Source organism: Gossypium raimondii, chromosome 5, assembly GCF_025698545.1.
Source record: "Gossypium raimondii isolate GPD5lz chromosome 5, ASM2569854v1, whole genome shotgun sequence".
NCBI classification, from domain to species: domain Eukaryota; kingdom Viridiplantae; phylum Streptophyta; class Magnoliopsida; order Malvales; family Malvaceae; genus Gossypium; species Gossypium raimondii.
The window spans coordinates 22160838-22174212 of record NC_068569.1 but is presented as its reverse complement, the minus strand read 5'-3'; the positions used below and the strand labels follow the sequence as shown (position 1 = coordinate 22174212).

Sequence of the window (13375 nt, the reverse complement as noted above, 5' to 3'; positions counted from 1 at the left end):
AAGAGATTAATTTATTTCCATATAAATTAATTTGTTTTAACAAAATTATGGGTATTTTTCTTCAAAAATTTTGTGGACTCAATTTACTAATTCTTTAATTAAAATTCATTGTTATAAAGTAATTTTTTCTCAAGAAATTTTATGATTTTAATCACTAATGTGGCTCCGAACACTGACTGCATGATTTATGATGTCTCAAAATATTTTGTTGGGTCAATAATCAAAAGATTGAGAATGTGTGCATTGATGATTGATGTTTGTGTTTACTATAGATTAGAGGTGCTCGTGGGCCGGGCGGCCCGGCCCGACGGCCCGCCCGAAATATGAGAGGGTTTGGGTAAAAATATAGGCCCGAAATATGGGCTTGGGCAAAAAACGAGGCCCGTTTAGAAAACGGGCCGGGTCTCGGGCACCACTTTTTCGGCCCGGCCCGGCCCGATATAATAAATATATTTATTTTTTTAATTTTAAAATATTTTTTTACATACTTTTTAAATTTTTTTAATTTTAAAATATTTTTTAATTTTTTTAATTTTAAAATATTTTTAAAATACTTTTTTTTTAATTTTTTAATTTTAAAATATTTTTAAAATACTTTTTTTTAATTTTTAAAATTTTTAAAATAAAAATGGGCCGGGGCGGGCCGGGCCCGGGCATATGATTTTTTTTCCGTGCCAAATTTTTTTATGGGCCCGGCCCGGCCCATGAGCACCTCTACTATAGATATAATTGAGTGTCAAAAATTTGAGGAGAATTCGAGTGGTAGTGGTGGTGGTGGTTTAGGAGGCGGAGCTAGTGGTGGAAGAGGGCTTGGAGGTGGAGGTGGTTTAGGAGGTGGAGGTGGTGAGGGTATTTGTAACGACCCGATTTTTAGTGGTACTTGAAATAGGCGGTTTCAAAACCCTATTTTCATAAACTAAGTCAAAAATTATTAAATATTAATATTTACTAGGATGTTATAATAATAAATTAAAGTTTGGTCCGGTAATTTTTTCGAATTAATAGTTAATTAAGGCTTAGGGATTAAATTGTAAATTCTAATCACTATAGATTTTAATTCACCAAATGCTTAAGGATTAAATTAACAATTAACCAAAGATTTAAAAGACAATTGTACCATTTCTATATAGGAGAAACTGGATGTTGATGGTGGAATCCACTAAATTTGATTAGTATTAGATTAAGTAAAATAAACCATGTTTATGTTAATTAAACTAGTTTAATAAAGACTTAATTCACCTATATAAGTTAAATAGTGTAAAAAATAATATAATCTTCCCCGTTTATCTTTTCATTGCCGATTTTGAAGAAAGAAAAATCTAAAGCTTTTGGTCACTTTTGACCATAAATTGTAAGTATATTTAGGCCATTTTCTTGTAATTTTTATAGATTTAAGGTAATGGGAGCTTGGTTTAGCTAACCCATGTACCAATTTGTGCAACTGTTAATATAACACCCCTAACCTGTCCTTCGTCGCCGAATTAAGGTTACGGAGTATCACAGCAAATAACGAAACAATTAACAACTTAAAACTTCTCAAATATTAATTTAAGTATAAATAATCAAATCATTTGTTAAACATGGCAAACATATACTTATAGACTTTAAATTGAGTTTAAAGGACCTTAGAAATAGTTTGAAAACAATAAGAGACTAATTTGGATTAAAATGGAAAAAATGTGAAAATATGTAAAATTTTAGAAACAGAGGTCACACAACCAGATAGAGCTTAGTGTGCACCTTAAAAAGCTTCCAAAAAAAGAGAGACAAACTTTCATCCAAATCTTAGGTACTAAGCCAAAACAAAATCAACCATTTTCACACTTTAAAAACATATTTAAACAAGTCTAAAACATGCCAAAATCATTCAACCTACGTGCCTAACCAATATGCCGTCACTTGGCACCACAATTCAAACATAAAATCAATTCAGTTACAATGCTACAAGTTCACACCTCAAGCATGTAGCAAACATACCAAATAACTATTTCATTCACATTCCATTAAGTCATAAGCTATCTAGTTTCAAGAGGCATAAACAAAGTGACTAAAACACACATATCCTGGACATTTACAAGTCAAACTCAAGCCATATATACAAGTAAGCTCAAACCACATCACATTGGAAAAAATATTATAAAAGCTCCTATTACATGTCATTTATAACCATTAACAAAATAACCAAAACCTACCAAAATGATGGACGGGTAGTGTGTATGTGCTCTGACGAGATTTCAACCGGTCGAGCTTTCCGATGATTTACAAGACAAAGAAAACAACTAACATAAGCAACTAGTGCTTAGTAAGCTCGTATAATCATAAGCGTAAACGTACCTTATAAGCTCAATTGTATATATTTGATGCATAAATTTATTATCATGCTCATGAATTTATTTAATCCTATACACATCACAAATCTCACAAGTTAGTAACATATCAAAACCAAGTATTATACCAACATCTTCCATTTCAACTTTCATGATCACATAACATTTCATATAATTACTCACTCTTTTAAGTCTTTATTACCCGTTGAACCAAATGAAATAATGTTGGATATAAGGGAACCATGCTCACACAAAGTGTGCATGTTTCTGTAATTGTAATTGTAATTGTAACTGTATATGAAATGTTCACACGAGCAATGAAATGAGCTTGCTTACACGAGCTGTGGGTCGGAATGTTAAGCTACACGATGTTGTGGAGAATTCGCAACAAATGCAGGACCTCAGCCATTGGTAGGATATCCAAGACCAGCACCCGAAATCGTATAACCCCTGATGACATGTCATTTGTATCCTAGGTATTCACAAGGTTCAAATGGGACACATTTCACAACCTTATCCTTGAAATTTATTTCCGTTATACATTTCATACTCGTATTCATGATACTCTCATTTTTCATCAATTTCATCTATTTGCTCACTAAGACAATTTCATCTAGTTTAATATATAATACACAATAGATATATATGTTAATACTTAGCATAGTCACTTACTAACAATTACACAATCAACAAGTAAGAGATTAAATTATTATACGAACTTACCTCGACTAAAATGGTTGCAAAAACAAAGCCAACAACTAGTCCGATACTTTAACTTTTCCTCGATTTAAATCCGATTAGCCCATTTCTTGATCTAAATAATAATTTTTTATTCAATTAAACTATTCCAACACTTAAATAAGCAGTTTTTTCAATTAAGTCCTTTCATCATCATTTTACACAATTACCCCAATATTTTACCCTTTTAAGCAATTTTGTCCCTAAACTAAAAACTCACAAATTAACCACAATTAAAGAAAACTTATGCTAGATGATTTTTACCTAGTCCCTGCTCAACCCACTTTTTTCAAAATTTCACTAAAATTCCATTTATTTTTCCTATTTTAACGATTTAATCCTTAAACATTAAAATTACTAAAAATAACCTAACAAAAAATTTATATTTAGCTATTAAACTCAAGAATTTAACAACAAAGTTCAAAAACACATAAAAATCATTCATGGTAAGTCCCTAAAATTTTAATAGTTTTACGAATTAACCCCGGGTTAGCTAGATTAAGCAAAAAGATCACAAAAACATAAAAATAATTAAAAACGGACCTCAAAATCTCACACATGCATTGAAGAGATTTTGGCTGAATCTCCTTTTCTCAAAAATCGCGTTTCTCTCGGTTGGGGAAGAACATAAAGAAAAAAATTAATTTTCTTTTGTTTACTACCTATTACCTAATATTTACTTTATTTTTATTAAAATATATCATATAAATTAACTAAAGTTGGCCACTAACCGTGCATGCTTTTTTTAAGGTATTATTGCTACATAAACCCTTTTGACCTTCTTAATTTAACTATTTAGCACCTTTAACTAACAAAAACTAATTTTTGCAGCTTTTACGATTTAATATTTTTACTTAATTAACTATTTAAACGTTAAAATTTTTAAAAAAATTTCAATACATTTATATAATCATTCCTTAAATATTTAATAAAAATATTTACGGGCTTGGTTTATAGAAATGTCTCAATACCTCATTTGCTAAAACCACTTGACTTTAGGGACATACCACATGAATCTAATTATTCGTACAATTAAAAAAAATCATTAAATAAAATTTCAACGTAATTCTATATTTGACTCGTAAATATTTAATATTTACGGGATCATTCGTCAGGTTTATGGCTTTGAAACCACCGTTTTCAACACCATTGAAAAATGAGCTGTTATAGTTAAAGTTTTTGAAAGTTTCCATTGTTGATTTTTTGGAGAATTAAGCTTGAAATTGATCGATTTTAAGCTTAGAATATGAAAAGGACTAGATTGTAAAGTTAATTTAGCTTATTGTTAACTTGGTTACATTAGGGACCAAATTGAATAAATGTAAAAATTGTTATAAAATTATGTTAGAAATATAAATTTTAAGGTCCCTAGTGAGAATATTTGAAATTAGATTTTAATCCGAGGCTAGGAATTAAAATTTATAATTATCTTGAGTTCAAGGAATAAATTGAATAAAATATAAAATTTTAGGGTTATTGAAAAATTGAGTTTATAAAGGTTCATGCATATCGTAGCATAGTATGAAGATATTTGGTATTGATTAATGATATAAAATGATTGTTTAGATCAAGAATCGGATCAAAGTGGAGTTGATCGGGGAAAAGCTAAAAAGTATCCACTTTACGTGTTTTAAACAAGTAAGGTCATATGGAACTTACCACTCTATTTTATTTTATGTATGAATTATACTTGAATTTATACTTGTTTATTAAAATTGAGTAGAATTAGTGAATTTGGCACACATGTCTTGAAATGGACTGAATTGTAAATTCATGTAAATATTGGCTATATGGAAATAGTACAAAATGTAAATGTGATTATTGATCATATGGCTCAAAAATGAGAAATGAAATTATGTACATGAATTGGTATTGACATTTATATGGAAATGATGCCCGAATGAACTTGGTAAAATGTTAGGATACATACGACATGCCATTAGGGTTATACATGTGATTAATCATAAATTTTATATGTTATTACAAAATCTAGCATTTGTTACAGATTCTTGGGTTATACGTATCGATGGTTTAGTCTAGACAGGTAACCTCGATATTTAGTGGAGCCACATAACCGAATATTAATTTAATTAATTTAGATTCCTATTCAAATAATAATTTATATAAGCTTACTCTTGTTGTTCTTCTTTCCTTTGTAGATCATCACCTTATGGAACCTGTCGATCTAGATCAGCGCAAAGTTCAGACTATTATCAAGGCAGTAACTATATGTCCATTTTGAAATAAGACTTGGTGGCATGTACATAATAGGGTCCTTTAGTGTACACATCCGAATGAGACATGTTTTGACCAAGTTAATGCCATGAAAATGATGACCTTACTTATGAATAGATGGTATATTAAACTCTAAAATTGGACTAATTGAAATAATTAGGTAGATTAATGAATTAAAAGTAGTAGGTTGAATGTTAATTGTGTTATATGGCTTGGTGTAAAAATTAGTTAGATAGCATCAAGCTTATTGAATTGTTTAGTTCTTAAATTGTGTATTGATCATGTGGAAATAGTATCGGAAGTGTTAGATATGGAAATTGAATTGAAAAGTTCTATATGCTTGAATGGTATAAGATTGATTTGCATGATATTGAATGGAAAATTGTAATGGCTATGTAATTGAATTTAGTTGATATATTCGTTACTTGATTGAAATGGCTATGTGGCTTTGTTGACATGGAATGGTATGAAATTGTGATTTTTTTTTTTTTATTATTGTAAAGAAGATGTATGAACCATTTAGGTTGTGTTGCAAGTTGTTGAATTGAGACCAAATGGTATTTTTGCTAAAACGGGGGCCTTATCACAACTACAAACTCTCAACGTCGCAATGTGAGTCGGCAGTGAGCGATGCCGCAACATCAATATGCTTAAAGTCAAGACGTGATTTACTGTGTTGGCCACGTCACGATGAGGAAATGAGGAAGTCATGATGTCGACCCAAGAAATTCAAAATTTAACAATTTTGTCCTAATTCATGCTAGGGTTGGCAAAAGAGCTTTCGAAAGCTCGTGTAAGACCCAAAGATGATTGAGTAATGCATGATGAATGTGTATGATATTTATGTATGTAATTGATTAAATGATGTAAATTGTATGATGTTGCTTTAGCAACAAATATAATATTCCGTAGCTTGGACTTGACGATAGGGTCAGACGATGAGTGTCATAGTGTTAGAGGAGGGCTTAGTGGCGGCGCTACTGCTAAAAGAGGACTTGGTGGCAATAATGGTTTAAAAGATGGAGTTGGTGCATATGATGGCAATGGCGGTGGTGATGGTGCTAGAGGAAGACTTGGTGGTGGTAATGGTTTAGAAGGTGGAAAATGCGAGGTATAGGAGCTAGAGGTGGCGCAGGTGGTAGGGTTGGAGGAGGTGTAAGTGGAGGATAAGAAATTGGAAGCTAGTGATACAAGGGGTTCATTTGGTGGAGGAATTGGAGGAGGATTTTGATTTCAAAATGTACATGGTATTTGTTGCAACCATGCAAATTATCCATATGAGTGGAATACTAGTAAGCATATATTGCAATCTTATAGTATTAGTAATTAGCAAAATAAAAAGGAAAATGTTAAATTAGCATGGCCACCACCCACATTTTGCTTTGGGTTAAATATTTATTTATTTTACTCAATTATAGAGTAAAATTTGAAGGTTACAATATGCTCAAAGTTCTTATCTTGTTTGTATATTTGTAATTTAATTTTCATAATTTAATTTTCAAGAATTTAGTTCATCTACTTTTGAATTTAAAATTTTAGACCTTTTTGTTAACATCGTTAAAATTCTTCTATTAAAAAACCACTTGGTGTTTAAGTTAAAAAACACACATTGTAATGGATTTGAATTTAATGGAGAATTTTAACAGTGCTAACAATTCTTAAAAATTTACATCATCATTTTAATCGAATAAAGCATTTAGACTAACGAATGACATTATAAAAATCGAGGCACCAAATTATGTCAAAATTAAAGTATAGATATTAAATCTCAAATTTGAGAGAAACATAAGGATCAAAACTAAAATTTAACCATTCTTATATAATTTCAGAAAAGTAGAGGATTACAACTGAAATTTAGCTATTAACTTCTCATGTTAAAAAAAACAAAGAAAAACAATGTACATCTCTCATGTAAAGAAGGCCTTTCTTCTCTATATATAAAGATAGTTGGTGTTTTCCCATATTATGATTTTAATAGAATGTAATTCCGAAAAAAATAAATAAAATTTGATAGACCAGATGTTAGAATTACTTTTCATCCAACTTTAGAAGCTTCATCAAAAAGAAAAAGAAAGATCCGACTTTAGAAGTTGGAAGAGTCTAATCCAAATTAGAAGTTGGCGTTGCAGTATTGGATAATGCATTTTAAGCTAAGCATATGCCATTTCAAAAATAAAAATAAATAAAAAACAAAAATTAGTAAGATTTTATGCACTAAAAGGCATTAAAATTTCCCAACAAAACAATATCTGTTGGAAGCAAAGAAAATGGGTGTTTCCTAAATGGAGTTTTGATTTTTTTTTTTAAAATTGATTTGGGTAGAACTGGAGAATTAGGTAGTTCAACCCTCTAATTGTAATGTTTGGTGAATAGAAATTTACAAGAGTTTGTCGAATTAAAACCTTCAAAACAAAAAAACACAGGGATGAACAACTTTTTGCACAGATGATTGGGAATGAGATATGTGGAATGACATATCAGACCATGCTTGCTAAAAAATTACTCTCTTTGTCACATGCTCTCAAACTTAATATGTATATATATATTTTGAATATTTATGTACTCTTAATTTATTTTCAATTTACATGTAAAATGATTTCTTATGTAATTTTATATTAATTGAAACATGCTACTTGACAAATTTATTGAGAGTGTGACATAATTATTACTAATTTACATACCAAAAACATGACATAATTATCACTAAGAATGTAATTTTAATTATATTGATAACACTATTAATATTGATCAATTTCCACAATGTTAATATTTGCAAATAAAGAATTTAAGAAATTTGTTTATTTAAAATTTCAAGAATATTCACTAATTAAATTCCACAATGGATGTTTTAATTTATTGATAATAGTGTTTTATTTCAATAATTTCAATCAATAACAACAAAAGTATTATAAACAAATAAATATTTAATAATAAAATATGTTATACTCTTATTTGTCATTTTACGCTTTTAGCTAAATTTTACCAAATATTTTAAATAAATCGTTAATAGAATCAATTGGTCATATCAATTAATAAAATCAATTGATCAAACCAATAACTACAATTAACAGTCAATTATCAACCAATTGCGAAACACGAATTTTAACTCCTTCAACACCCACACCCTTTTATTTATCTTGTACATAAATATTGGAATATGATTTTAAAAATCCTCCAAATAAACGAAGAAAAAAAGCTTAGAAAAATTTAACTATACACATGTCGAACACATAGTCGCATCCGACAACCACAGGAGTCCGAATAACATAGTATAAAGCAAAACCGTTACCAATTTTTGTCAGACTGGCTATCTGGAGACGTAGAACGGGCTGGTTCAGCATTAACAAGCATCCTGACTACTTCTCTCATGGTGGGGCGCAAATTTGGAAGCTCGGCAGTGCAGAGGATACCGATCTTCAAGACCTTCATCATGTCATCTCGCACGGTGGCAGTTCCGGTGGCTACTTTACCGTCAAGAACCTTGAGGACGTTTTCATGATGATTGAGGTGAGATAAAACCCAGTATACAAGATCTTTCCCTTCTCCGTACTCCTCCTCAATGGCTGCTCTTCTGGTCACTAGTTCAAGTAACACTACTCCGAAACTATACACATCGCTCTTCTCAGTCACTTTTAGTGTATAGGCAAGCTCTGCAGTTGAAAATTACGGTTAGAAAAGTAAGATATACAGATATCACTCGGACTCAGATAAGTGGTGGATATAAATATCTGTAGACTTTGAAACATTGCTAAAAAGACAAGTCATTTGAAACTCACCAGGAGCGATATAACCATGGGTGCCTGCAAAACAGTTCCATTCAGATCCCTTGAGAGATTTTTCTGCAACCTTTGCGACCCCAAAATCGGCGATTTTCGGCTCATAATCCTTGTCGAGTAAAATGTTGCATGATTTTATATCCCTATGAATGATAGGAGGGGAGCAATCATGGTGCAGATAAGCAATTCCCTTAGCAGCACCTAAGGCAATCTTATGTCTTCGATGCCAGTCCAATTTGGGTTTCCCGTCTTTTTTCACTCGGTGAAGTGCTTGAAACACGTTGCCTTTTGCCATGTATTCGAATACCAAATAGCTTGATCTGCCTTTCTTTAGACAAGCATAGAGCTTCAGTATGTTTCGGTGACGGATTTTGCCCAAAATTTCCATCTCTGCTGCCAGAACCTTAAGGCCTTCTCCATCCCATAGTCGCTTCACAGCGACCACGACACCCTTTTTTCTCAAATCCAGACGGTAAACTCTTCCGGTACTGCCGCTTCCAATCAGGTTTCGTTCCTCTAGGTTACATATTTCATCGGCATCGATATCCATGTTGTGGAAACATGCAAGTTCCCATTTCGGATTTACTCCCTTGTTGCCTCCTAAACTGTTCTCCATGTCTTCTCGGTTATGCTTGAAGTTCTTGTAACTCACGAGCAATAATCCAGCTAGAACCATAATTAAAGCAACTACTATTACGATGAAGAAAACTGATTTATCCCCGAACACCATTTTCCGACCCTGCTCTTCCCTGCAAACATTCAACACGGTATCATTCATATTATTTCTGAACATTTTGTCAATGCAGAGTCCCCTATTACCAAGAAACGCTTTGACTCCGCCTATGGTCAAGAGCTCATGAGGAACATTTCCAGACAATTGGTTCTCAGACAAATCAATGGAACTTAGCTTCAGGTTTTCGAGATTCTTCGGAATTGGACCGGTGAGTTTGTTTCCCGAAAGATTCAGAGAGTTCAAAGAGCTCATGAATGAAACTGTTGGTGGGATAATGCCACTCAAATAATTATCAGCGAGATTCAAGTCCACCAATCTAACACAATTACCTAGTTCCGCAGGTATCGATCCCGTTAACGAGTTTTGCTCGAGACCTAACGAGAATAACTGCTTCAAGGCACCAATCTCAGCCGGTAGGTTGCCGGAAAAGTTATTGTTATTCAAAAGAAGCTTCTCTAAGTTTGTCAACTTGCCAAGCTCGGAGGGAAGAGAGCTCGAAAATTTATTGTTATGCAAAACCAACTGATTCAAGCCGATGGAAGATCCAATGCTGGCGGATACTCCTCCAGTGAAGTCATTATCGCTGAAGTCAATCATATTGGCATGTGGAAGTGCCCAAAATCCATCAGGAACATTTCCAGAAAGATGATTCTTGTTCACCCTTAGCCTTACCAGTGATTTGCATTCAACATAAGAATCCGGAAACTCCCCTGAAAAGTTATTGTCAAGAGCCAGTAAGATTTCTAGCTTTCCCCTCTCACACAAGAACCTCGGGAATCCACCTGAAAATTGATTCTCTGATATGTCAATACTAATCAAAGGGGAGAACCGACCGAAATTGGCTGGAAATTGCCCGGAAAACCTGTTCTTATAGACTGAGAACCCTATAAGATGCTGCATATCTCCAAATCCTGCAGGGATCTCTCCATAAAAGCTGTTATTGTAACATTGAAAAACCGTCAAGTTCATCTTTCCAATCTCTTTTGGCAGTGTCCCATTCAGCCGGTTCGAGGAGATATCGAATTCTTTCAAGAGAGGAAGATCAGCTATCCCTGGTGGTAACTCCCCTGTCAAATTGTTGAAAAACAGCTCAATCTGGTTAAGGTTTTTCAGTTTTGAAATTGAGTTCGGGATATTCCCAGAAATGTTGTTCCAGGACAAATCCAATATCTGTAAGGCCTTCAGCTCAAAAACGGACTCTGGAATCTGCCCAACCAGATTGGAGTTGCGAAGATACAGGGTATTCAAGTTCTTCAAGTTCCCAATACTCTCCGGAATTTCACTCTCATCAAAATCATTTCCACCTAAAACAAGAAAAACCAGACCGGTTAAGTTTCCGATCCAGCTCGGAAACCTGCCGGAAAACGAGTTAAACGCCAATGCAAGAATCTCCAAGCTCTTAAGTCCAGAAAGATCGGGTATAATTCCAACCATTTTATTCCAGCTTATGTTCAAAACTCTGAGGTTTGAACAATGGTTTATTTGGTCAGGAAGTTCCCCAGAAATGGAATTGAGAGGCAAATAAAGGGTTTCAAGACTGTTAAGCATGGAGATGGAAAGTGAAATCTCGCCGGACAATGATTTTCCAGCAAGTGAAATCTCAGTGACATTGCCCGAAACAGGATCACAAGTAACTCCATAGAATTTGCATGCAGAATCTGATTCTTTCCAGGAACCTAAGACGTTTAAAGGGTCTCTGAGCTTGCTTTTAACGTCGAGAAGAGCTCGGGTTTCGACGTTAATGGCGGAACATGGCGGGAAAAGAGCAGAAGCCATGATTGTAAACAGTAGAAACCAATGTTTAATCATTGTGGAATTGTTGAAGGGCATCATGATTGCCGTTCAATCAGAACAGGAAGCTGAATTATTGAGCAAAATTCCAATATTACACCATACTTCACCGGCTGGCGACAGCTGAAAAAAGAGAATTCCATGCACAGAAAAAGGTTGAATTATTTTATTGAAACAAATCTTAAAATAAAACAAACAATACGTTAAAAGCAGATTTTGCTGATAAAAAGAGACAAGAGACCAAACCGTCGATTTTCGTCTTTTATTTCTACACTTAATCTAACCCCACTCAAGCTTGAGTTGACATTAACATTTTTATTAGGTTTACGAGTTAATCAAGTAAATATTCAAAATTTTCATTTTAATTTGCGGGAAATTATTTTATGGATTTTTCTTAATCGCATCATTTCTTTTTTTAATTATTTAATAACACCCCAAATCTTAAATCTGATCAATTTGGATTAGGGTTGAATTTAAATTCAAGGTAAAAAATTGCAAAATTATGGGTAAATCATATTAAATTATTTGAATGAACTGACTAAGATAACCAAAAGATTAAATTTGACATAAACCTTTTCTAGAATGAATTGGAATTATTTTATTAAAAATATATATATTTCAAAAGCTAAAAACTGTTTTTTGGGGGGGGGGTGATTTGTGAAACCATCATTTGTAATACGACTTTAACCCATAAAAATGGAGCTTACAACATTGTTAATCCAGGTATGGTTTAAAGTTTAAAGCAAGGAAATGATTAAGAAAAAGAAAAAGGTAGGAATCTTTAACACAAATCACTGACATAATCTAAGCATTGGTTGTCAATTGTTGGACTAATCAAACAATACTCCAAATTATGTTCCATTTTAGAAGTAGCTTTTTCAACCTTCCTCTGTCTCTTTTATTCTTCCTTCTTCTTTTTACCTTCATTCTTTTATGCTATCTTAACAGAGATTTTTTAACAAAAACAAACCAACAATTAACAATGAATTTCAGCTTTACCTTTTCCAAAACAAAATGGGGTTAAATATAGTAAAATAGAAGAAAGCATGTAATTGACATAAAAGGCAAACAATTTGAAAGTGAGAAATACGTACCTGTACGAAGTCCAAGCGTGAAGTCTTCTCCTTTTCGTTTGGTTAGTGAGGAAGTGTTTAGTTTCCCAAGAAAAAAGAACAACTGTTCCCCAAGTTAGCAAGAAAAAGGTTCAGTTTCATTAAGCTAGATGACATGGACTTTCTGGTTTTTAAAAGAAAAGTAGAAAAAACAACAAAAACAACAGAGATTGGTTTTGGTTACCACTGAATTTTGATGGTAAATGAAAACCCAGATTTCGGAATGGGATTTTTTTTACAAAGAAACTGAAAAGAAATCACAGCAGAAAACAGATGGATACAAAAGAACAGCTTAATGAACAGTGAAAAGAAAAGAAAGAGAAGTGATTCGAATGATATTATTGAGAGCGAAAAAGAAAGAGACAAAGTGCGCTTTGTGGAGAAGATTGGTTGATAGGAGAAAAGGCAAGCATCATTCACTGTATCGATGCGTAAATGATTTGAGATTAGACTGACAATGTGGCATAGGTGGAATGCTTGTGCTGTAATAGTGTTAGGGTGACATAGCCGAATTTTATTTAGTCTGTGTTTAATAAATATAATAAATAAATACTAAAAATTAAATATTGAATATAATTAAATTATTTGAAATATATATAATCTTAAATGAAATAGAATAAAATAAAAAAATAATTAAATACATTCTACATTAAGTGATTAGTA

At 32.6% G+C, this 13375-nt stretch overlaps 2 protein-coding genes across 2 annotated transcripts; one reads left to right on the top strand and one right to left on the bottom strand.

Moving 5' to 3' along the window:
• Positions 1-704: 704 nt before the first annotated feature.
• Positions 705-6417, top strand: LOC105766880 (glycine-rich protein 23-like). Its single transcript, XM_012586432.1, has 2 exons — positions 705-849; positions 6191-6417. The coding sequence occupies exons 1-2, from the start codon at positions 705-707 to the stop codon at positions 6415-6417; spliced, it is 372 nt and encodes a 123-aa protein (XP_012441886.1).
• Positions 6418-8400: 1983 nt separating this feature from the next.
• LOC105769957 (receptor protein-tyrosine kinase CEPR2) lies at positions 8401-13160 on the bottom strand. The gene is made up of 3 exons (XM_012590942.2): positions 12695-13160; positions 9077-11723; positions 8401-8950 (listed from the first exon to the last, which is right to left on the bottom strand). Exons 2-3 carry the CDS (start codon positions 11640-11642, stop codon positions 8586-8588), a joined length of 2931 nt encoding a protein of 976 aa, XP_012446396.1. The 5' UTR covers positions 11643-11723; positions 12695-13160; the 3' UTR covers positions 8401-8585.
• Between the last annotated feature and the right edge of the window lie 215 nt (positions 13161-13375).

Coding starts and splice junctions, on each gene's coding strand:
- LOC105769957 (XM_012590942.2), bottom strand. CDS start 11,642: ATGATGCCCTTCAACAATTCCACAATGATTAAACATTGGTTTCTACTG. Junction 8,951..9,076: donor CCATGGTTATATCGCTCCTG/GTGAGTTTCAAA, acceptor TTTCAACTGCAG/AGCTTGCCTATACACTAAAA.
- LOC105766880 (XM_012586432.1), top strand. CDS start 705: ATGAGCACCTCTACTATAGATATAATTGAGTGTCAAAAATTTGAGGAG. Junction 850..6,190: donor AGGAGGTGGAGGTGGTGAGG/GTATTTGTAACG, acceptor ATGTTGCTTTAG/CAACAAATATAATATTCCGT.